The sequence below is a fragment of the Lepisosteus platostomus genome, chromosome 20 (assembly GCF_059453375.1).
Source record: "Lepisosteus platostomus isolate fLepPlt1 chromosome 20, fLepPlt1.hap1, whole genome shotgun sequence".
NCBI lineage: Eukaryota > Metazoa > Chordata > Actinopteri > Semionotiformes > Lepisosteidae > Lepisosteus > Lepisosteus platostomus.
In genome coordinates, this window is record NC_142630.1 from 7,113,528 (window position 1) to 7,137,730 (window position 24,203).

Genomic DNA, 24,203 nt, shown 5'->3' on the forward strand with positions numbered 1-24,203 from the left:
TGGAAGGCCAGTGTGTCTGCAGATATTCTAGGTCTCTTTAACACACCAGCATCTGAAGAGCTTGAAGAAGCTGATCGAATTAAACTCAAATAATGAGATAATCAGATTATGAGCTCATAGGGATCCCTTGTGATCCCTTAGGTTTTCTTACTAGAGGGATCCACTGGTAAAAAAGTTTGTCTGATTCTAGAGCAGGTTTTGGCGAGTCCAGCCCTCGAGTGCCAGTTTACCACAGGCATTAGAGTCAGCATTGCATGGAAATGATTCAAAGGTCACCATGTTGTAGAACCCATGTGTGAGCACATATGAGAAAATCTTGGACCAGCACATGATTTCAACCTAGATCACTGTGGTTAGAGCTTATGTAAGTAACACTGCTGCCATTCTGCTACCTTTGGTAATCTTGAAGACATCTCATCATCCACTGAAGAAGAGAATGGTGAGGCTGAAGAGAACGGATCACTTTAAATGCAAGAATTGTCTGAAACTCCCATCTGAAAATGATTTACTCATATCCCTTTGCAGATAAAGGAGTGTTGGATGCACTACCTATGACTTAGTATCCAGCATGGGAAGTATGGCCTGACTGCTGTGCATATCTTAACCTCCATCGGGGTTCACACAGATGGAGAACAAGGTTCTGACATTGTTACGTTCAGTTATGGCATTCAATGGATCGAAGGAAGAATATCGCAATGTGGGCTATCACACATAATAAAAGGTTCTTTGAGTATTATCACAGTAAAAGATGAAGTAGGAAAATTCTGGACCATGAAAGAGAATTGGCAGCACTAAATGAGTATTTCCAAGTGACAGGTGTGTGGCATGAAGAAAACAACATGCCTCAGGCAGTGGGAGGGCACATAAATTGAATTGAATTGAATTGGAAGTATTCAGAATCATCCAAGGCATTGACAATATTAAGCAGGGAACACAAGTGAAAGCTGTGGGAGTGCATTTAAAAAACAGAGCAGAAGACACCGCTCTTTATTTTACAGGTTATGGGAGTATGGAACAAGCTACCCACCTAACTTTGTTGCAAAGCCGGTTTCCCGACTTCTTTCAAGACACGGCCAGAATTGATCCTTGGATAAATAAATTACTGCCAAAAGGGCTACATAGGCCAGGCGAGTCCCTGTCACTTGTAAACGTTTCTCTTTCTTACAAATGAAACATGCAGTCACCACGATCTACCGCTATTCTTGCGGCACTGTAATACTCTCTCTCAGCTAAAGGTCTGTCGTGTGACTGGGGGCGCGCGGCCACACCATCGTGACCTTCGGAGCGTGCCAGGTGGCCAAGCGCCGGCCGGATAAGGATTTCAAAGTCGGGTAGTGTGACACACACACGGGACAGCCAGAAAAAGCATTGTAAGCTGCTGTTTAACCCACTGTTCGTCTGGCAGCACTGACTCGGCAAGCCCTAGTCCTGCTGTATACAGTAGGAAACGACGTACACGACTGACTCATATGCAGTATGTGCTCTATATGAATCAGTGTACAGTATGTGACTGGACAGTCAGTTCTGCCTGCGATTACTGCAGATTTCCTTAGTTGAGCCACTATAGTGAAGGTTCATTCTTTAAGAGTGCAGAAGATAACTAAGGAGAACTTGCTGCCCAAAGGACTTTGTATCTTCACCGTATTCGTTGTATTTGAAATCGTAATGGGTCACAATACTTCTGAAAAAGTTCCTTTAGGGTGTGCTCATATTTAAACAATATTAGGGACTTAAAAGCACGTTTAACTACCTGCGTTTCGTGACTGCGATTCAGGTTGCAGAGCACTGTTTGTGGCAGTAGATCACTAAGCGGTAGACACACTGTTGTTGGAATAAAACATTTACCCTATGCGAAACATTTTGTTGCAAATTTTATCCCCAATTTTTATATTACAGACTTTAAACGGCTACTTTATACAAACGTTTATTAAATTGTTATGACAATTGTGTGATTATCATGCGGAATATTTATTCTACCGTGCACAGGTTAAAAGTCCCAGTCTATAATTTGTCGGACCTTTCCTCCTGGCAGACAGAGAGATGCGCGTTCCCGATTCTCCGCTGCTTGGCTGAGCGCGCCTGAGTGGCTGGTGCGCGCCTTCCTCGCGGCCCGCAGGACGTCACTCAGACAGAGACACTGCGAAGATGGCGATGCGAGCGGGGCTCCGGTGCGCCTCCGTTAACTTTCCTTTGGCGTTGTCCCTGCTGTCCCGATCTACACAGAGAGCCCCTTCCCAGCTCCCTTGGACGACCTGCATCCCACGGACTCTAGCCACTGCCTCCCGTCTGCTCTCAGGTAAGACTTTTCAACATGCTGCAGAGCTGAGGTGTGTACTCTGGGCGAGTGCCCGTGTACATCATGGTGTTACAAAACCACAGCTCAGTAAGTGCATTGAAAACAGCTTTTGTTTTTCAACTAACTACTTTTAGGGAACTGCAGTTTGTCCAATTCCAACAGTATATAGTGTGACGAAGTGTTGTTGCTGCTGTTGTTTTTAAAAAGCAGCAAATCGAAACTTATACAAGGATATACAAGCAGGCACGAAAGAGTGATTTGCCACAAAGTAAAACCTTGTTATTAAACTCACGCGGTCCAGCACCAAGACGATAAAAGCTTCGCTACTTTCTTGTACTGCCTAGATGATCTTTTATTCGTCAAATTGGGCCTTCAGCGCTAAGCAGAAGCAGATGAAAACCGTGTAATTATTCGTTTCGTGCGACTGCAACCATTGGTTAATGTGAGAATTTGAACAAACAATAAAAAAATGCTGACTTTGCATATAAAAAGTCTTTGAACTTCGGCTGCTGTTTATTGCAGATTACAGATGCGCTATTAAATTGTCAGAACCTCGTATCGAGACAATACCATGTATGCAGCAGATTCATGGCTGATAAGTAGTTATATTTTAAAGAGGTTTTGAGCCTATTAATGTTAAGTAATCATATGTTTTAAATTAAAATAGCATTCCTAAAATGCGGAAGGATTAGTTCTGTAATTGCTAGCTCGCTATAGTTACTATTTTCTGTGCCTTTATTGAAAAGATGAATGTACACATGCAGATACAGTACTCTGAGTATTGCATGACCTCTGCATTTTAAACACCAGAATGACCCGACACAACATATCTGTTTTGCTGTGAGTACTGCATATTCAGTTTGTGTGTTGTGCAAGTGGATCTTGACAAAATTTTATACACAATGCATAAAAATGCCTCTACAACCGTCTACTAAGTAAGGATAAGGACTGGAAGGTAAAAAAAAACCATGGTAATCCACTTTGATTCTTACTGTATGGAAAGCTTTCAACAAGAAATGCAGTTGTTGTAAACGTAAGAATCCACTATTTCAGATATTTAACTGAAAAACATTTCATTTCTAATACTTGGAAAAAAATGAGTCCAAGCCAGTTCAAACAAAATATGAAAAAGAGCTCCTTGCTGTGAGCAGGCTTTGTTTATAAAACCTAATAACGTGGAACAAGCATTTAAAAAAGGAAAAGGATTTGTCCTTTAATTCTGCTAATACAAAACCCTCACTGGGTATATTATCAGGTCTAGAGCACGTCATCCATTGAATCTGTCCATTTAAATGCCAGTGGGCTTGAAATAGTGCTGCTTATACCTGATTATGTTGCTTTCGCATGTGCCTATATGAAGAGGTTTAAAATGATCATGAGCATTGACACTTTCCTAAGACTGTAATTTAAAAAATATTGACTCAGTGTGGTGAAATATTATTGAGGTTGATCATTAATAATATCTACTATTTCACAATTTATAAGCTCTTCGAAATTATTTTCTTTTCAGGATTCCTTTTTAAGTGTTGAGATGTAACTGTTGCTATAGTGAAAACGACAAAAAGTTCCTGACAACAAATTGCTAAAATGTGAATGTTGTTTTAATTTTTACAAAAATCCATAAACCTGTAACAGTCTCCAGTTTAATGACCCACTCATACCCATGCAGAGAGAGAGAGACTCTCTCTCTCACACAGTATCTAGCCATCAGTCAGCACAGTTTAAGATCTGGTTCAAACCTGTATATTTCTGCATGGTCTGATCTCAGCCCCGGAAAATTGTTGAAGCATTTTAATTGCCCCCAGGGGTATCAGAATGCAAGGGAAATGGCCTAATCAAGACTACATTGGAATTCGGAGGTGGGATATTTACTCGTTTTTATATATTGCTGTAAATGCTGAATTTGTTTGAGATTTCTGGAATGTAAAAGATACGCCTTCATTAAGTGGCTTTTACACAGCTAAGACTGTGTAATGCAGCACTCCATATTACGAATGAATCTTCCCAGTGTGGAAGAGATTGGGCTGGAGATGCTGGGTGTTTCATGTGAATCTTCAAATCACCCATTCCTCTCCCTGACACGCTAAACAGTTTACATGTTTTCTATCATTTATTGCAAGGATCCCTTGGGATTCTTGCACATTTTAGGGCCAGAAGATTTTGGCTCAGGAGTGTTAGGTTTAAAAAAAAAAGTGTGAGCAGCCAATATTAGTTTGTAATCCTGCTCCGTTTTGCCATATTAGGAGGTGAAATATGTTGTGCAATGCCCTTTGGCCTTGGTTCGGATTGTACCGGTGTGTACTTTGTACTGCCATTGGTTCTGTGTGTGTTTTAAGATTCAGGCAGACACTCTGTTGTATCCCACCCTAAAGGAAGAGCTGTAGCACCGTCCCCTTTCAATCAGAGGCTCTCCGATTTCCTCATTTTCTTTAGGGTCTGGTGCCAATCTGGGCTGCTAGTTACAGTATCTCCAGGCTGAAACTGTAAAGTACAAAACAGGCACATGCCCTTGTCAAATGAATAGTTTCCTTATGCTGTTATTAAGAGTGAATTGTCTTTAACAATCCTGCGTGACTGCAGGAAAAGGGGAAGTCCTTTAAGTCTCTTTACCATTGGGTTTTGATTAAGCCAACAGTGATTCATCAACTAAAGATGTTGCTTGCATTAATAAGCCAGTGCGGTTTTGTCAAGATGACCTAGAAAAATAGCAGCACTAAACGTCCCTTTTATTCATTTGTTGTGTTTTTACAATCTCACTTAATTCTCTTTCTTAATTATTCTAGCGTTCCTTTATTGCCGTATTGTTTAATAACCTATAGCTTCCTTACAAGCCACTCTAGTTAAACTTTGAACCTCTTGTTGTGTACATTTGCTGTAGGTCACCCAAGGCTTGCAATGGGAGATTAAGTACCGATCAGCGAATGATGGAGAAAGCCATACAAGATGATGTAATACTGTTTGGTTATACTCTGGTCTGACAGTACTGAAATCTTTTTATTTCTCCAGCACTTAAATTCACAGACAAACATGAGTGGGTGCGTGTGGAAAATGGCATTGGCACAGTAGGCATCAGCAGTTTTGCCCAGGTGAGTAGACCTCCCATTGTGGACCTTCTACTTTGATCACAGTCATTGCGAACTACCCACAGTGGAAAATCTAGCGCCATAGGAAAAGCAGTTAACTTTATCACAAATAGTAATTGCCCTGCCTTGTTCTTTTATGCCCCCGTGTGTGTAATCCCCTGTCACAACTGAGTCCTTTGTCCCACAGTGCGGAGTTTGGACTTAGCCTTTCTTGATCCAGTTTACCGAACTGTTATTTTAAGGATAAATGCTTATCATTTCTCAGTTACTCAGTCTGATACCATAAGCAAAGAGCTGCTTGTTTTTGTGCTTGTCCCCAAAGGAATCATCCCAAGTACAAAGACTTGACTCAAATGTTTGAAAGAAAACGTGCTTATTCTTGAATGATAATTAGTGGAAAAAATGGATGATTAGAGCACGTGCTGTGGTTGGAATGTGGAGACAACCAGTAGATCAGCCAAAGATCACCAAAGATCCTCAGAATAAGCTGTCACTTTTTACAAGCTTTGTCCTTTGATTTGCATTTAACTGGAGCAAACAGAGGTTGTACCTAGCTTATCTTTAATGTAAAATAGGCAGCATTTCCATTTGTGAGGTAAAAAAAAGTCATTTGGCTTCCAGGCTATGTATCTGTCTAATGCATCCTGCTGGCTGTCCTTTCAGAAACCATATTCCTCAAATTCACAGGACAGTCAATCAACAAAACGCATCTCCTTGCAGACAGACACTAAGCAGAGGAGGTAGACAGAACCCGGCCTGTCCTGCAGCTTTAATATTTTGCAGTACTATTTTGCATTGTTACTGCAGTATCGCAATATTGCAAATAGGGTTATTCTGGTAATCGATGAGAATGAGTAACACTTTTCTAAATTAAGTTTAGATATATAGTCCTATGTAGTTTAAAAAAAAACACTAGTTCTTGATTAATCTATTTTTAAATTTTATTTCTAATTATTAGGCAAAGTTCAAATAAAGTCAATTTTGTCACTGCTCCACAGGAAGCATTAGGTGATGTGGTATATTGTGGACTTCCAGACGTCGGCACAAAGCTCAACAAAATGGGTGAGCATTGCCTTTCTCGTAATGCACATCATTGTTGCTGCTGTGACTTGCACGACCATGTCACCAGTTTCACTAGTGAAATGCAACTTCTTGTCCGTGTCTCCTGTGCTGCAGATGAGTTTGGTGCTGTGGAAAGTGTGAAGGCTGCTAGTGAGCTGTACTCTCCTCTGACTGGGGAGGTAACAGAAACCAACAAAGCCCTGGCAGACAACCCTGGACTAGTGAACAAATCCTGCTACAGCGAGGGTGAGCACAGCCCTGCCTTGAAGGGAATTTTCGCAAGACTGTATTGCTGCTGATTCAGTGCATTTGCAATGTGCCAGGTTTAATATCCAGAACTCCGCCCTTGCAAAAAACAAATTCAGGAAGTAGTTATCAAGGATTTAGATCCACTTTTATATTTTTTACAAGTACAAGTCAAGACTAGCGCCAAGTCAATGAAAGTTTTTTTTTATATGCATTATTCTGAGATATTTGTGTATCTGTAAAGATTGAATTATTCTTTTTGTGAAGTTACCAGCTGTGTACATTTACATTTGTATGACATTTCCAAATCTCATGATTGCACCTTTTCTTGCTTTTAATTATATGCTGTCCTCACGTAGCGCATTTAAGTACTGTATTGCATTTCAAGTTTGGCAGGTGTTGTAGGATTTTAAACATTGACTTGCAACAGACTTGTTAAAGGTGTTTTGTTTTTTATCTGACTTAGGCTGGCTGATCAGAATGACCGTCGACAACCCGTCTGAGCTAGAGGAGCTCATGGAGGAAGAGGCTTATGAAAAATATATCAAATCAATCGAGGACTAGGAGGCCCACTGGAAGTCTCCATTCCCCCTTCTCATGAAAACAATGGTTAGAATTTTATTTACTAATCCCAGCTACCCCTGAACTACTGCAGGCCCACAAGCAGAGGGTGAGCTAGAATCAATGGAAATCTACAAATAAAACACAGATGAGTTTTTTAACTGGATTTTCAGTGTTTTTATTATTATTTTTAACCATTTTACCCTTGGGATCTTTGAACAGAAATTCAACTGGCATGTGTAGAAATAATTTCATCAAAGTTGGGCACACTTGCAAGTTCCCAAAAGTTAGTTTTCATTCCACATTTGAGGTTATTGAATGAAGACAGTTGCAGGCCTGTTTCGTATTGTATTTACCACAGATCGTGACAACAGAGTGCTCTTTTTATAAGAAAATGTTGCGTAATTCAGTTTGTTGCATATAAGCAAAAGTTTAAAAACTGTGAAAAAAACTTTTGCAAGCAGCAGGTTTTCAACTCACCTGAGAAAACTCTCTTCTGGTTTTCTTGCTAATCGGGTAAAATTTGTTTGAAAGGCCCTTTTAATCATTATAATGATCTGAAAGCATTTAAGATTTAGTTAAGTAAATTGCTGTTTGTAGGACATGGGTTAAAGATTCCTGCTCCTAGGGTTGTTTTTTTTCGATTGAGAGGTCCTAAATACTTAAATTGTCATTTGTAATTTGCCATAAAAGTTTAAGCCTCAAACATTTTAGAGTGTTGACTTTTTTTTCCCCTCCCTGACAAAAGTGGCATACCTAAGGTCATCACTAATGGTCATCCCTAGATTCCTAGTTTCTTTAACAATCTGCTCATTGGTTTTTTACAACTGTATCTGAGTCCCCTGGGTATGGAAGGAGATCATGCAGAGTAATCAGAGTAATTCTACTTGCCCTATGCACAAGTATTATAGCATGTTTGAGGCTCATTTTTAGTGTTTATTTTTGACTGTAGAAGGTTTGCTCAGTTTCTTGGTTAAAAACACTTCAGCTAATTTTTTGCTTCACAGAGCTTTTTCACAGAGCCTGATCAGTCCCTTAAGCAGAACTTATCGGTGATGCTGTCGCTGTTCCTAAAGCCAGTTTAACTTGTACTTCATTCCTGCAGTTTTAGAATTTGATTGCAGTGGAGTTTTCCACTGCACGTTCCAGCAAGACGCGCCGTAAAAAGTTTTTTTTTCTCCCCATCAGAATTCAGATGTATAGTGCAAAATCAAAAGTACTATGCATGCAGACGTTACAGTTCTGTAATACAACAATTCTAATAATACTTTGTTATTCTAAATTGAGAGGTTAATGAACATGTTTTTCATAAATCGGGATCTGGCGGTAACTCTGTAACTGCAGAGGTAGGTAGTTTGAAATAAAAAAAATAATAATTTGTTAGGCGTCTTCTAATAAAATATTTCTCAAAGGAGTAGCTTCATTTAAAAGTTTTATAACAAACACTGCCCGTTGGGCTTAACTGGGCGTGATGGGGGCTCCCCCAGGCACCACACTGAAGGGGTCGGTTCTGGGGGTTCTCCTGGCCCTGCTCTTCTGTGCAGGAGGTGGGGGGAGCCCCTCCAGCACGCGCCGGTCCCTCTCCTGCCGCTCCAGCCGGCGGCCGCCCTCGCTCATCACGCTGGCCGTGAAGTCCCGCTCGCGGAGGAACGCCGCGGCCTCGTCCCGCTGGCGGCTGACGTAGCCCCGCAGGACGGCATCGAAGGGGTTGGTCTGCGCTCCGGGTTCCAGCGTCTGGTGCTGGAACTCCTTGCGGGTGATGACCGGCAGGAGGAAGCGGCCGCCGCGCTGAACGACCTCGCCGCCGCCGCCGCCGCCCAGGGCTTCCTTCACGAGCTTCTCCGGCAGGGGCAGCAGGTCGCAGCCCGAGCGCCTGTCCACGTACTCGCCGGCGAACTGCTGGCGCGCTGTGGCCACATCCCGCAGAGACCGGGCGCGCCGCTCCTCGAGGTCCGCAACGATCCTCTCCGGATAGTCCCCCCCGAGAGTCACTCCTGCAGAGGGAGGGAAAGTAAGGACTGGGTGGACCGCTGCTTTCAATTTATTACTTCATCTAGGCCCCAACGTTTTTCAGGAAAGTTAAACCTGTGAATATAGAGTATAAAGAGGTCCTAAAGATAATATTGATATTTCTCTGCCTTAACTAACCAAGATGTACAGGTATCTCAGCAAAGAACAGGAAACACACATTTTTTGTGGTCATGACTTCCTTTAGAGATTGTTTTTAGTGTATATGATGCTGCCCTGCCCCCAAATGCACGTCAGAATTGTCTGGCATATTTTAGTAATATGACTGTGCTTGTTGCACACTAAAAGTGATTTCTGTTGCAAATGTTTATTCACTTCTGCAATTCTATATCCAAGAAACAAGTAATCTGTGTAAAACGATTAAATACTTTTCATCAGCCACAGTGCTCTCTTTACTTGTGACTCGGGCAAGTTGTGTCGGAGGATTCTTATTTTCCTGAGGGAAAATCAACGTCTCACCAGCTCTGCGGAGCACTGATGCTGGGCACTGCCAGGGTTTGTGGATGAGCTCGTCGGGTAGGGCGGCCAGCTCTGGACACCACTTCCTCACGAAGGACCCGTAGGGGTCACAGGTCAGCGCCGCGGAGACGGGGTGCATGACGAAGTTCCAGTGGTCCAGGCCGCACATCCCTCCATTCTGCCACATCACGGCATCGATAGCAACATCTGCATCCACCAGGGTGTCCTGGGCAAGACAATAAGGATAAAGAGAGAGGTTGAGAATAGCCGCGCCAGTGATGTAGTAGTAGGCAAGACTGGGCGGAGCAGTGGCTCTGTGGCTAAGGATCTGCGCCTGTGACTGGAAGGTTGCAGGTTCAAATCCTGCAGCTGGCAGAGGAATCCTACTCCATTGGGTCCCTGAGCAAAGCCCTTAACCCCAACTGCTCCAGGGGCGCCGTATAAGTGGCTGAAACTGCGCTCTGACCCAAGCTTCTCTCCCTGTCTGTGTGTCTCATGGAGAGCAGGCTGGGGTATGCGAAAAGACAAATTCAAGAAATTGTATATGGCTAATAGTGATCTTATAATTGCACAGCTATCTGTTACTATGCACATCTTGAAGGAGTGTGACACCCCTAAAGAAGGCTCCACAGCCTAAATGTTGTTTCTTTTCTACTCTTTTCAGCATGGAATAAACCTTGACTTGTTCCTTTGCAGCCAACAGATGCTGGCGCATTGAACTACTCGAAGGAGATGTGCCTGCCATCGGCCTTTCTCTGTGCCAGTGATGGTGCTTTCATAGTTTGAAAAATGTTGTGATGCCTGTATTAAAACTGGGTTTCGAGCGGTGTTCTCAGGGTGTTATCTCAGAAAGGGCAATACGCAGTAGGCTGCAGCAGTGGACTGGAGTTGGGCTGATCCTTGGATCAATGTTGGGATGGCTTGACCCTTGCCTGGAACCAGCAGTAGCCCTCCTGCCAAGGCAGGTGCAGGTAGGCGATGAGGAAGGAAGCCACTACATGCCGCATGTAGTTATTCATCCAGCCAGTCAGCCACAGCTGCCTCATGGCCGCATCCACCAGGGGGTACCCAGTCCTGCCCCGCTGCCAGGCCTTCAGGTGGGCACGGTCTGCGCTCCATCGAATGGCCTGAGGGGCGAAAGGGTAGACAAGAGCAAAATGACCACCTTGCATTTGATTGGACAGAAAAAAAATCGTATTTGGTTATATTTGACTGTGTTGTGGATCACAGGGGTTTCATAGAAATAGAATCTGTGATTTGGCTTCATTACTCTAGTTCTGCACCCTGCTGACCCCTGGTGTGCGGGGAAGCGTCCCGGCGCTCTCTGGCTGCCATCTTCGTGGTGGTGGTGGTGGAGGGGAGACCCCATTACCCGTAAAGCACTCTGAGTGGAGGGCAGGTGCGTAGCAACAGGTGGGCCTGGGTGATTGACAGAATCAGTCCAAAGTAATTTAATATTTTTTCCCTTGTTTGCGTTACATGTTTTGCTTTTTAATGTTACGTGTTTGATTTTTTTTTATCTTTGTATGTGATTTGCTACTGTCTCGCTGTATCTTTTGTGACCAATAAGAAAATTATTGTAAATGTCGTGGGGCGGTGCATGCGTAGCTGTAGCCTAATTGCCTGTCGTTGTCCTCAGACACTCTTAGAGCTGTCTAGCGCTAGGGTTTTGGTTTATTAGCCAACATGGCAAAACAAATGCATATATCTACGTTTTTCAAAAAGCCGCCTGTAGATGCCCAGATCGGTCCCGAAACAAATACGACACACGAGATGCTACAGGCATCTTGGGTTTTAAGGAGAACAGCCTGGCTTCCCGAATACAAGTGTTTCTGGACCGCAAGCGGCAGTGCACGCGTTTGCTTGTAGCAGCTCGATACCTGTAGGAGTTAAGTACGAAGAGGTTCTAGATTTTCTCCTGTAAACAAATTACAAGTTTTGGAATGCATGAATAACATTAAGATAATATTGACGGATAGATGCGAGTGTGCATTTTACCGATAACTATTCAGATCGCCTCTAAATGCCCTACAGTTTAAGTGAACGACGTTTACAGAGCTAAAATACATCCAAAGTATGTACTTGACGCTTTTATTAGCAGACCATTCTTGCAATTAAAGGTACGATGAATTGGTTAGCACTGTAATGCGACTATAGCAATTCAGTGTTAAGTCTTGTGGGAAGTCACGAATTTCCAAATTAGGTGTCTTTTCGCATTGAAAAAAATAAATACTAATTTCGTGGGTTTCATACAAGTGTAAAAGCATCATGAAGGATCAAACAAGATCTGTTACAGTTTAGCTCGTATCCTTAACATTTTAAAGACAGTCAATATTCATAAACATATGAGCCTCCTTAGATGTGAATAATACTAAGACATGACACATGCTCAACAAGTTAACCATCTATGACATAAACCTGTGGTTGTAAGGTCTATGGTTTTTATTTCCCAAGGCACGTTTTCCTTTTCTTTCCCTACCGTGACACGCAGTCGCCAAACGCGTAACTGTGAGATACCATCGCGACAAGACCTCCGCAGCATGTCATGATAGGGACCCCGTGTATATCACATGTATATCGCGCAGTGTATATCACGACTGGCGCCTTGCTTCTATGCCACCCCGGCACCGCTGTCGCAACAAAGGTCTCATGGTGGGTAAAAGACTAAAGGTCTTTTAGCGTGGGTCCGCTGAGGCTAGATCCCACCAGTATATATGGTTCCGCTAATTCCGCTGTTAGATTATATCGCTCGACGATTGCATTGTAAATTGGAGGGGTGCCCCTATGCTGGCAGGAATGTCAATTAGAGCCCAGGCCACCCAATCTTGCACAGGCCCACCCAAAAATCAATTCCTGGCTACGTCCCTGGTGGGGGGTTCAGAAAAGTGCTACATGAGTGTAAGGAAATATCAATTATCATTAACGAGACACATGCAATGAAAATGCATACTTGCCGTCCGTACAGACGCGTTATGGCAGAGCGTGTAAATGGAGTACATTTATGAAATGATTGTACGGGTGTAGAAGAGGCACATGTCAACTACACTGTTAAAAATAAACATGCGGATTCAAATCTGAGGTGATTACTTCGACATCGCAGTGCGGTTCCTATTTGAACTTCTTCCGCGAGTGGTTTGTGCTTTCCCCCGGCGGCGGACGTGTCCTTACGGTATAAGGCGGGCGCAGGGACTCCCAGGGCAGGTGGGGGAACAGGCTCAGCTGCCAGTAAGCCAGGTCTCGCCAGGCCAGCTTGCGCTGGAATTTGGGCGATTTGCGGTGGGCCGCACGGAGCGCCCTCAGGAGAAAGCGGGGGCTGAGCTGTCCGAAGTGAAGATAGGGAGACAGGCTGCTGGTGTTGGGGACGTCTGCGCGACAAGACTCTTTCTCGTAGCGGCTCAAACCTGAGGGGGAGGAAGGATCTGATTGACGAGCTCTGTTAGCAGATTTCCCATTATTTCCCATTTAACACACAGCACAAAGCGTCTGTCATGAACAAAGGGACAAGCTATATATTTGGCAGCTATAAAATTATTAAAATGTCACTTACACAGTGGTCGGTTCCCTGGAAGGAAATAATTACTATTAGCATGGTACAGAATAAAACATTATGCTGTTAATGACAGTAACGGAAATAAAGATAATACTTTTTACTGGACGTTTCATATTCATTTTGACCCAAGGTCAGCACGGTGGCTCAGTATTTAGCATTGTTGCCTCGCAGTGCTGGGGCTCCACATTCAATTCAGGACATGGGGTGCTGTAGAGTTTGTATTTTCTCCCTGTGTTCACATGGGATTTCGCTGGGTGCTCTGAGTTCCTCTCAAAGTGCAGAGATATACTGGTAGTTTCATGAGCTTCTTGGAAAACCTACCCTGGTGTGAGTGTGTTCGTGTCTGTGTGTGCCCTGTGATGGACCGGTGTCCTGTACAGCTTTATTTGATATTGATTACTACCTTCAGCGAGGAGCATATTTCTGGATTGGAACTATCTAGTTTTCTCACAAAAACTGAAATGTCACGAAGTTGCCACTTGTCATGTTACACTGCCATCTTGTGGTCGAAGCTCTCACTGCAAACAGCACTTCTAAGATGTCACCTGGACTGATAAAACCTCATGTGGTATTCGATGTGTTTCTTCCATTGGTTTCAGACATTTCCCTTAGTACTAGACAAACTGGAAAAGCACGGGGGGAATTGATCTTGAATTCAAGGTCTGTGTTGCCTCTACTTTCCAGGATAATGCCAAATGTTTAAGGAAACTTCTGTTCCAGGCAGACATGGCTTGTGGGGGCCTGGGGGAAAATGGGTTCAGCAACCATATTGTTCTGGTTTGTGTGGTTCTGCTGAACAGTTAGTGCCTGACGTTTTACCATCACAGAGGAAATCCTGCAGACGGGCATGAGCTCCCTCCTCACTGAAGTCCCAGGAGCTGCGGATCGTAGCAGCCCAGTCAACCTGAGTCACATCACAGAACACACAGGGAATTGTAAGTCAATGCATTGTTCTAAATGCTTTGGGTTCCAGCCTATCCTCATAAACAAACAGCAGTATAGTAAGCAAAATACAAGTGCTGGCAGGTGGATTAAACAGAGAACACACTGATGCGATCATGGATTCAGCTTTTTTATCTCGCACACAATTTTTTAAAAATAAAAGTAGGCTAAGGACAGTCTACTGATGTAAATGTCTTTACTCACTGTTGTGCCATCCTTTCTGCGTGGCATCTTGGCCAGATCCAGCTGATCCAGTGGACCGGACTGGGGCCACTGAGAGGGCACCGGGAGGGTGGCAGGGGCCTGGAGGACTGATCCCAGGCCTGGAGCAGCGTTATGCTGACAGCAGCTCATGAAATGGGAGACGGAGCCAATTCCTACAGAAAGCACAGAGGTGTGAGGACAAAATGAAGCTTATCTTTAGCGTGTCAGGGGCCTCATTTGCCTCTAGATCCCACTTTTACTTCTAGACTAGAATCTATATAAGTTTGGCTAAAGCTTCTCTGTATCACAGGTAAAAAATGCCATAAATGCTTAATGTGATCAGTCATGATGGTTTATGGCAGTATGGAACAAGCTACACAGCCATGTTGTCAAAGCCAATAACCCTTCAGGAAAAGGCTAGATGAGATCAGATCAATCGCTACTAACTACCAAACGATGTAGTAACTATGCTCTTCCCTGTGCTCTAATGAAGAAATTTACATGTTGCAGTCAAGTTATGTTATGGACATTACCTACCTCTGAGCCCAACTCCCTCAGTGCAGACCGACCCTGGCTCTCGCAAGCAGTATGAATGGTACAGGTGACACTTCACCCCTTGGCTTTCTAGTGCTGAAAATGCCAGTTCATCGCGTTCCTTTAGCCAGGGCTCATACAACGCATTGGCCAAGAGTGTGTCAGCCCCGGTCTCAGAGACTAGGCTCTGCAAAGCCTGCTGGGTTGTTGTCTCCACTCGCCGTGTCACCAGGTGGCCGCCTAACTTGTGCAGGGACTGGATAAAGCACAGCAGGGCATGATGTAGCCAGTACTTACTGGCACTGCCCACTGCCACAGTAACACCGGGGCCCTCCTCCTCTCTGGGGCACCAAAGAAAAACTGGTATAACAGGGGCCCCTAATTCCAGGGAGCCAACCAGAGCAGGGTTATCAGACAGGCGGAGGTCCCGTCTGACCCACACTAGGACGGGTCTTGGCATGGAGAGGGATCGATGAACTGAAGAAGCTTTTTTCCTGGTTCTCCTCCTCCTGGAGGACCGGGACCCATCTGGTTGGCTAGTGTTGCCCGGCGGTGTACCACCTGCCCTTTCCCTGCTGGGAGGCTGACAGCCTTTGCTGCTGAGCTGCTCCAGCCTGGGATCGCATTCTCCACTGGAACTGGTTGCCTTCAATGCCTGGACACCTTGGCCCGCCCCAGGCTGAGACGCCTCACCAGCAACGTTGACGCAGACGTCCGTACTCCCTGATTGGAATGGAGTCTCCCTCTGTGATTCCCTTGCTCCGGGATGTGAGGAAGGCTGGGGTTTCTCCTGTTTGCTCACTCCCAGCTCCTGCAGGGACAGAGCCAGAGCCACTTCCACCTCTTCCTCCTCCACACCTGGGGCCTGAGCCTGCAGCACGCAGCGGCACAGAAGATTGTCAGAGTGAAGCACAGGGGGATTTCCCCTCACACCTACATTTCTCATTCCAGGCATAGTTATCAGACAACCTCAGTATTTAAGTATTTCATTTCCCCCTTTACTTTTCTTTTTCATGCACTGGCAGGTGTTAGGTCATTTGTGTATTCACAGAAGACTGATAAAACTGTTAAAAGCTGGATAGTTGTCACACCAGGAAATACATTCATATTTACAGAATGTACCTAATGTAATCAGATAAATAAAAACAATATAATTAGGTTTAAAGTCATAACACAATCATTACATTCATTTATTTTACTTTATTCAAGTTTATTTACCTTATGTCAGTCCAAAATGACTTGAAAACACTTGCTGACATTTAAAAACCTGCACAATCCCAAACTGACTTAATTCAGAGTTATCAAAGCAGTTCACAATTGATCAATATCCCATAAATTATGCAGATGCAGGATCTATAGATCCAGTCTGAACAGGAGGGTCTTGATTACTAGAGGATATTTATGAATTAGTGGTAACTGTACCTAGCAGAGGAAGAGTTAAGCCATACCTGTGTGAAGTACTCCAGGAAGATGGTAGTGAGACACATGTGCTCTTTCTCATGTCTTAGTGCCAGGGGCTCTATCAGCTCCAGGAACTGCTCCTGTGTGTTCTGATGGCCCAGCAAGGACAAAGTGAGACAGAAGAACTCCTCTGCGTCCAGCTCGCCCAGCTGCAGTTCAGCCATCATCTGCTGGACCTGGGTCAGGAGCGTCACTGTTCCCCCTGTGTCACACATCCTTCAGGGAGCTAGGGCTTCTGTTGAGCGCGTGCTGAGCATACACTCCCTTGGTCTCTGTTTATTGATTTTCTTTTTCGGTCAATATCTTGTTTTCCGCTCTTTGCCGCACGATGCTGCTTCTGATTGATCTTGATCTTCCTCCTTCTTCTTTTTTTTTTTTGCATCACTCTGTATCCCCTTGACAAAGAGCAATCAAATTCCCCATCCTGGTACACTTCTTTAAAAAGATTTCTTACTAGCTCTGCAATCCAATGGGTCAGGAATTGTAGTGATCCCAGGGATGATAGTTTTTCGCAGGATTCTCTGGGAGCTATCTCTTTTGTGTCCCCTATGTTGTGCATTCAAAATAAAGCTATGCCTGTTTTTAGATTTGTTCTAAGTGTGGATTCCAATTAAATATGTTCATATTTTCATTACAGAGCTAAACAGTATGAAACTAGTCTCTGCCTTTTCCATATATTAATATATTTACTTCAGTGAAGCTGCCGTTTCAAGTATACCTAAGTGACTGATGTGTGTCTGTGTGTTTCTCTAACTTACACGGCAATGTTACCAAACCAACTGGGTGATTGTTACACAAGTCCTCCCTCAAACTGTTTTATAAGCGCAGTGCTGACATCTGACACCCCTAGAGTCCTGCACGTGCTCAAATTAGCTTCTGAGTTTCCTTTCAATTGCAGAACATGACGGATTAACTGTTTATGTACCTCACCCATATAGATATCATTATTGATTTTGTGACTATGTTTTAGATCAGTGCATCCCAAACAGTTATATTTGCAGATCGTGTGATTTTTTAATTAAATTCAACTAATTGAATACTGTAAGGAAACCCTGGCAATTTAATCCAAATTCACTTTATACCGTGAATACACTAGTTAAAGTATTAACCGTATTGGTTTGAAATGGAACTGCCTAAAACGTGATTAGAATGAAAAATCTACGATTCGTGTGGAGGATATAATCTGTACCTCAATCGTTAAATATTTTTATTAAATTTATTAAATTTCAGAATTATTGTATTTTATTGGGAAGTAAAAGTTGGGGAAAGGTTTACACTCTGTACGGTGTTCTGAATCACAACCACTTAACTTAAAAAGTCGGGAATCCGAATGATCAGAGCAAAACAGATGAAGGCACCAATACCATTGAAAGCAGACATATTTGTAGGAAAAATGAAGCCACACTTGCACTTTTTCGAATACTTCCGGTTCACTGTCGTAATGTCTGCACCTTATTGGCTGGCCTTGAAAATATCCCAAAATTCTCAGCTCCTCTGCTTCCTTTTTCCTTTCGGCCATTTTCGTCTTGGACGGTACGTGTAAATGGGGTTCAGAGTTTGTTTGAAAAATCTAAATCAATCCTTAGTTTTGTAATAAACCTTTCGCCCCAGAAGGCTAGAATAGATAGGCGGTTATCTGATGGTTGTAAATATGTGAATATTGTTTGTCGGCGCGTGGATAGCAATCCGTGTGGCTAAAACCTTTGGTGCGGATCCCATCTCCTTTCTGAGCTTTCTCCGAGACAACCATGCTTGTCTGTTTTATTTAAACGTTTTTTGTACTCGCGCCGCAACGATTTAAGATTTTTTTTTAGCTTTTGAGTCGTAAGCTAACTTGTTTAAGAGAAAGTCGTTACAAGTAGGAGATTCTGGTGCTTTATTCGTTATGTGATAAACTGCAACGATGGTGCCTGTTTGTGTCCTTTTACCGTTAGATATAGTAAGAAAACATCTTGTTCACCATGGGGGGGAGTTTCTGTTCTGCTATGCTGTACTTCTTGTACACTGTAGTCTAGAGCTGACGAGTTCATAAAAGGTCTAAAATGAATCCTTGATATGCAGGTTGTGGTGAATTTCTGGTCCCTCTTCGATTTGATTAGAAGAGGCGATAGAATCATTGAAGTTAAATTAGACTGTTAGGATTGGTAGGAGTTATGTTCGTTTACATGTAATGCAGACTTTGCAAAGCGAATGAATTCTGTTTTGACATGTAGTCCAGTGAAAAAGGAAATGCTCTATGTCGGTGTGATACTCTACCTACGGTGAGAGTGCTACAAGGATAAGTGGGATTGACCTTTTTTCCCCTTCTGTGAAATAAAGGAAATAAGTAACCATGGCCCCCAGTCGGAATGGCATGATTCTGAACCCTCACTTCCACAAAGACTGGCAGAAGAGAGTCCGCACCTGGTTCAACCAGCCTGCCAGGAAGTCCCGCAGGTATGCATCCCTTCGCTTAATGAAGTCCTCTCTTACAGGGAATAAGAACTGCATGGTATTCAAATGTTTTTTTGCGTTATGGCTCTCAAAGAATACAATGTAAATGTAAACCCAGGTCCATCCTTGGTCCTAGAGAGCCCTAGTCTGGCTGGTTAATGTGCATCTCGTTAGTCATCTGTTTTTAAATAACTAAATTGTTTTCAGTTGCTGGTGATTTGTGAAAGTAACTTAAAATCATTTGGGAAATTCACTCCATAAGGACTAGAGATGCCTCAGTTGAGCATAGTATTATGGAAGGTGGTTGTAGACTAATTACGTTGCCCCTCAGGTTTGTGAGCCCCAGTCACGTGATGATAAATCTCCGGAATCTCTGTAATTGCATTGATGATTCCTCTTGAACCCTTTTGGTCTGATGACTCCGGGCCTGAAACAAACCTGAAAGAATGTAGCATGAAGTGCGCATTAATAACTCACATTAATGCCCTCACATGTAAAGCTTGCTGCGTTCATGGGTCCCAGGGATGCACAGCGACGAGGTGCATTTAGTAAGCACAGTCTAACCATCCAGCTCCTTCCCCTTTCCAGACGAAGGGCCCGTCAGGCTAAGGCTCGGCGGATTGCTCCTCGCCCCGTGGCTGGACCCCTGCGACCCGCGGTGAGGTGTCCCACGATACGGTACCACACCAAAGTGCGTGCTGGCCGGGGGTTCACCCTGGAGGAGCTGAAGGTATGCCCTTTCCCCCGTGTTGTCCTGCTCCGGCTGTCTGTTCCCTGTGCTCGGTGTGAGGGTGGAAAAGATGCTGTCAGAGCTTATGTTTTGTTTTGCAGTGGTTCACAACTCTTAAAGGGAGATTTTTGTAAATACTTAAATCCTCTGCAAGAGCCAATGTGCCATTTTTTAATTACGTCGTTTTTCATGGCGACACTGCGAAGAGGGAGTTTTCTTTGGTTGTTGCTTTAATTATCTTTTGAGTAGGTAATTTGAGACAGAAGTTTAATAAGTTTTTGCTTTCCTCTTAATGATTACGCTAGCACCTTGAGCAGCCAGGGGGAGCATGTAATGGTTCAGCAGATTCAATGCATGTCTGACTCCTGGCAGATGCAGGGAGGGATCCTTTACACTTAATCTGCACATGTTGAAGAGAGGCCTTTTTTTCTTGCTGTCACCACCTGGCTGAACCCAAACGTTGTCCTGAAAACGTGTTATCGCATCAAAAAAAAAAGCCAACCCCGTGCTGTTCTTCTCTGTCCTTCTAAAGACTAACGTCATGCCACTCTGCAATGTCTTTCAGGCAGCTGGTATCCACAAGAAGACGGCCCGCACTATTGGCATCTCTGTTGACCCCCGCCGTCGCAATAGATCAACAGAGTCTCTGCAGGCCAATGTGCAGCGGCTGAAGGAGTACCGCTCCAAACTCATCCTGTTCCCCAGGAAGGCCTCTGCCCCCAGGAAAGGAGACAGCACTGTAAGTTACCTGCGTCATCTCAGAGCAGACTAGAGCGCTGGAAGAACTTGTGTAGAGCTGGGGGTGAGGTGGCAGTAGACTGCACTTGGGACGTTGACCAGTAGGACAGAGAAGCTTCTTGAATCGGCCCCACCTGATTGCATATCATGTCATGATCCATCCCCACTAGTTGGTTTTGAAGTGAACTTGATTTGGGTGTTTAAATGGAAATCACATTTGTTAGTTTAACAGAGAATGGGCCCAGCACTTTTGACACTCGCAGGTGTCAGATTCAAGAGGCAAGGTGAGAGCATCAACGAGCTGGATTGCACAGTACACAATCGGATATTCCCGGCGGCAACATCCTGCTCTTCCTGCCAGGGTCTGTGGATCCTGCATTGGTCTTTGACAAACCCAAATTCAGTTAATAACACCACCATTCTTGATCATGAGGAATAGCCCGTAAAATGAAGCTAAACAACTCAATTATCATCCTCTTTAAGGAGCCTTTCTGTAGCCTTTCTACCTGACGGTCCTGAAACCAGGAGTCATCCTTCACTGAATTCTCAATCTTACTGTTCTTAAAGCTGGTCATCCATGTATTTCAATTCCACGCTTTGTGTTCTGTAGCAAAGTATTGTATGTTTTGTTTCCTCATGTCCTGATGAGGACAATCTATCGGATCACCCTGATCCCTTCACTGCAGTTTTCCTACAGCATTGAATCAACCATGCAATGCTCTTTAAGTGTGTGTACTGTGGATTACCTTACTCTTTTCAAAGTTAAATTAGGTCTCCTGTTGAATATTGCATTTCCTGGCTGGAGCTTCCTATTTCCAACTCCCCCTATGTTGTCTACAGATTTTTGCAGGTTGCTTGCTACCATAACCTAAATGGTTTCTATAGATAAGGGTGAGCTACTGGCATGCATCTGTTATGGTGTGACGGTCATTATTTCTTGATGAGAACTTTACCAGTAACAGTTAAGACTGGTCTGTTTCATACCCCCATTATGAACTGGTATAATAGGAACTTCTAATTTCGCAGTCAGTTGATCATCAGGCAAGGTGCACCCTTAACTGCACTCTGGGTCCTTGTGGCTCTCCTTGAGAGAGTGAAGTTCTTTAAAGACTGAAGGATTATAAAAGGGACTTGTTACATTGTTGTTCTAAACATTTATTTGAGAAAACAAAGCATAAAAACCTTGTAAACTTGACTGCTTATATGTGGTTATAAATGCCCTTATGTCTGCCTTCCTTAAAGTGAAACCGCTACAGGTTTGGACAAGTTTACGAATCAAGAGATAAAATAAATGATCTGGGGAGGGCATTTCTTCTCTGCTCCTCCAGGTGACCCCTTTTTTGGTGGAAAAAAAACTTTTGCAGAGACAGATTCAGGATTAAGTAGGTTTGGACAGTAATCGGTAAACATGAAAACAAGGTTCTCGTCTCGTTCTCCACATTGTTCCTGCTTGTTCAGTATGAATTTGCTCCTTAGTGGAAACAAGATCCAACCACAAAGTCAAGTACATTTTTGAATTGGTCAGGATTGAGTGGGGTTGGGTTTTTTTCAGATGTTTGTCAGGCAGTGTATTTGTTTTAATTAAAAGGTACTGCTTTTGAGATGCGTTTCCGAATGCTGGCAACAATGCAAACTCATATTTGGAACACTCGTTTTTTTTTCCCTCCAGGCTGAAGAGGTCAAGATGGCCACACAGCTCACTGGGCCTGTTATGCCAATCAGAAGTGTAAGTTAAAGAGACTTCCTCTGTAAGATTTACATTTTTAGGTTTAGGATAAACAAACCTGCTTAAGAAAGCAAGTGTACGTGTGTGCTTCTTGGGTCAAGAGGTAGCATGTTTCCCTGTGGTCGTTTAATGTCATGAGTGAATTAAATGTGACATCTTTTGGAATGCTTTTCCATGTTGGAGTGCTTGCTATCAGTTTTGTAATTCCAGGTATCTTATAATGCTAGGGTACAGTTTTTATTGCAGCGAACCAGACCTTGATTGTACAGGTTGTAGACTGTTGAAAATTATAAGCAGATGACCCTCAAAATAGTTTTCCTGGCATTAGACCTGAGAGTTCTGGTTGTGAAGTTGGCAGCTCCTGACTTTGTTCTGTGTTACAGGTGTATAAGAAAGAGAAGGCCCGGGTGATCTCCGAGGACGAGAAGAACTTCAAGGCGTTTGCCAGTCTGCGCATGGCCCGTGCCAATGCTCGTCTCTTTGGCATCCGTGCCAAGAGAGCAAAGGAAGCTGCAGAGCAGGATGTGGATAAGAAGAAATGAGCAGTAGTTTCTATGGAACTTTCAATAAAAAGCACCAACAGTTAAATAATGCCTTGTGTGCGAGCGTTCATTTCTCTTGAGGATCAGCGTCTTTTGGTGGTTTCGGAGGGATTGTGGTTCTGTAGCTCAAATGTTTCACATAATTGCCCCTTTTGCAAATTTTCTTGCAAAATTGTACTTAAGGCAACATTTCTGAATAGCCCTGAAGTCAAAATTTAACTTTGTGGAGTTATTTGATGCATATCACTCAGACATCTGTGATATCTTCACATTTTTTAAAACAAATTGAGTTGTATCCTTGTTCATGGTGCTGATTTTTTGGCAGGAAGGCTGTTGGCGCTGAATTATATCTATGAAGGAGTTGTATGTATGGCTAACAGGATACATTTTATCTGTTTTGAGGCAGTCCAATTTTTGATCTTAAAGCTTTTAAGGCTCAGAGTTTTATTTTGATCTTTTAGTAATTTACAATACTTCAATACACTCCTTCAGTTTTACACTGATTTGGAGTGCTGTCTTTCAACAGTAGGTGGCAGCGGCAGCATGTTCAATGTATTATAGCAGGGTATTCTATAGGAGCATTTGATGTGTCGGCAGGTAATGCTCTGTGAAGCTCCTAATGTTTCACTGAGCGTTGTTAGTATGGCAGAAAAGTGCAGCCGTTTGATTGTTCCCTTGCATGGAGAAAAATAATGAGCATCTCTTGAGTTGTATTTTAGGATTAGTCTGGGAGATATGGAGGGGTGTAGACCTTAAAATGCTGGAATTATTAAGGATCTGGCTTGAAGTAAAATTACACCAGATTTCTTGAATCTAATAAAGCTTGTGTTAGAATCTTCGGAATAATGTGTAATAGTCTGAGCTTCATATCTGGAAAACGTTTCTCAGTACTGTACTGGATGGGCGGGGGTAAAGCACCATTGTACTAAAATATACCCATGAATATCTCGCCTTGCACTGCAGGAAAAGAACTTGTGTGTTAACACTGCATGATAAGTAGACCTTGGAACTCTATTTAAAGAAATGCAACTGCTCATGATGTCTGAAGGTTTAACATCCCATCTTCCTTGATCCACTATTCTTAGCTTTCTCTTCATTTCAAAAGAGTGGAGGAAGCACTTTTTATTGTGAAAAGGGAGAAGCGAGCTCGAAGAAGCGGGCATAGCCAGGCTGTTCTGGCTCAGTGTTGACATCTGTAGCATCTTTTAAACCGGCCTCCTGTTTTTTTTTTCCCCTGGAAAAAAAATGGAATGGAGATTATTAACAGGCAGCATCTGAACATTTTGTGCCGAGCCACATGGCGCATGTGATGTGGTTTTCAATTAGCTGTAGCTATGAGTGTCTGACTGCTGAGTGCCAGCCTTGACATTCTCAGATCACCACGGCAACGGGAGAGTATTCCACTTTGACAAGTAAATGTCAGGGTGCTATGAGCTCTGCCAGGAGTAGAGCCGTTGCAGGTTGCAGAAGTTGACAAACTTATGTCAGCGCGGCGCCCAGCTGAGGTGGATGACCATCCGTCGTGTAAAAATGGAGGGACTGCTGAAAAGGTTCACAGAGGTTCAGAATGGGGGTCACGGACGCCTTGGTTAGAAGGACCGCCTTGCA

The 24,203-nt window shown here is 43.5% G+C and overlaps 3 protein-coding genes and 1 non-coding gene across 4 annotated transcripts; 3 read left to right on the top strand and 1 right to left on the bottom strand.

Annotated features, from left to right (window-relative positions):
- The first annotated feature begins 2,088 nt into the window (after positions 1-2,088).
- On the top strand, positions 2,089-7,409 carry gcshb (glycine cleavage system protein H (aminomethyl carrier), b). Its single transcript, XM_088614352.1, has 5 exons — positions 2,089-2,296; positions 5,303-5,382; positions 6,378-6,441; positions 6,556-6,687; positions 7,154-7,409. Exons 1-5 carry the CDS (start codon positions 2,146-2,148, stop codon positions 7,249-7,251), a joined length of 525 nt encoding a protein of 174 aa, XP_088470478.1. The 5' UTR covers positions 2,089-2,145; the 3' UTR covers positions 7,252-7,409.
- On the bottom strand, positions 7,402-17,718 carry LOC148644413 (uncharacterized). Its single transcript, XM_088614353.1, has 8 exons — positions 16,414-17,718; positions 14,969-15,836; positions 14,432-14,604; positions 14,105-14,189; positions 12,904-13,136; positions 10,668-10,862; positions 9,736-9,961; positions 7,402-9,242 (listed from the first exon to the last, which is right to left on the bottom strand). The coding sequence occupies exons 1-8, from the start codon at positions 16,639-16,641 to the stop codon at positions 8,707-8,709; spliced, it is 2,544 nt and encodes an 847-aa protein (XP_088470479.1). The 5' UTR covers positions 16,642-17,718; the 3' UTR covers positions 7,402-8,706.
- Positions 17,719-17,859: 141 nt separating this feature from the next.
- On the top strand, positions 17,860-22,644 carry rpl13 (ribosomal protein L13). Its single transcript, XM_088614351.1, has 6 exons — positions 17,860-17,959; positions 18,746-18,862; positions 19,448-19,589; positions 20,155-20,328; positions 21,997-22,053; positions 22,437-22,644. The coding sequence occupies exons 2-6, from the start codon at positions 18,759-18,761 to the stop codon at positions 22,593-22,595; spliced, it is 636 nt and encodes a 211-aa protein (XP_088470477.1). The 5' UTR covers positions 17,860-17,959; positions 18,746-18,758; the 3' UTR covers positions 22,596-22,644.
- On the top strand, positions 19,211-19,293 carry LOC148644415 (small nucleolar RNA MBII-202). Its single transcript, XR_015928782.1, has one exon. It is a non-coding gene; the product is annotated as a small nucleolar RNA MBII-202 (small nucleolar RNA).
- Positions 22,645-24,203: the final 1,559 nt, after the last annotated feature.

Bases quoted from the DNA above. Each gene is read 5' to 3' on its own strand.
- gcshb (XM_088614352.1), top strand. From the start codon at position 2,146: ATGGCGATGCGAGCGGGGCTCCGGTGCGCCTCCGTTAACTTTCCTTTG. The intron at 5,383-6,377 runs GTGAGTAGACCT...ACTGCTCCACAG, and splicing joins GCATCAGCAGTTTTGCCCAG to GAAGCATTAGGTGATGTGGT. The intron at 6,688-7,153 runs GTGAGCACAGCC...TATCTGACTTAG, and splicing joins CAAATCCTGCTACAGCGAGG to GCTGGCTGATCAGAATGACC.
- rpl13 (XM_088614351.1), top strand. From the start codon at position 18,759: ATGGCCCCCAGTCGGAATGGCATGATTCTGAACCCTCACTTCCACAAA. The intron at 19,590-20,154 runs GTATGCCCTTTC...AATGTCTTTCAG, and splicing joins TCACCCTGGAGGAGCTGAAG to GCAGCTGGTATCCACAAGAA. The intron at 20,329-21,996 runs GTAAGTTACCTG...TTTTCCCTCCAG, and splicing joins CCAGGAAAGGAGACAGCACT to GCTGAAGAGGTCAAGATGGC.
- LOC148644413 (XM_088614353.1), bottom strand. From the start codon at position 16,641: ATGTGTGACACAGGGGGAACAGTGACGCTCCTGACCCAGGTCCAGCAG. The intron at 15,837-16,413 runs GTATGGCTTAAC...TGCGTGCTGCAG, and splicing joins TCCTGGAGTACTTCACACAG to GCTCAGGCCCCAGGTGTGGA. The intron at 13,137-14,104 runs GTAAAACGTCAG...CCTCCCCCTCAG, and splicing joins GCAGGATTTCCTCTGTGATG to GTTTGAGCCGCTACGAGAAA.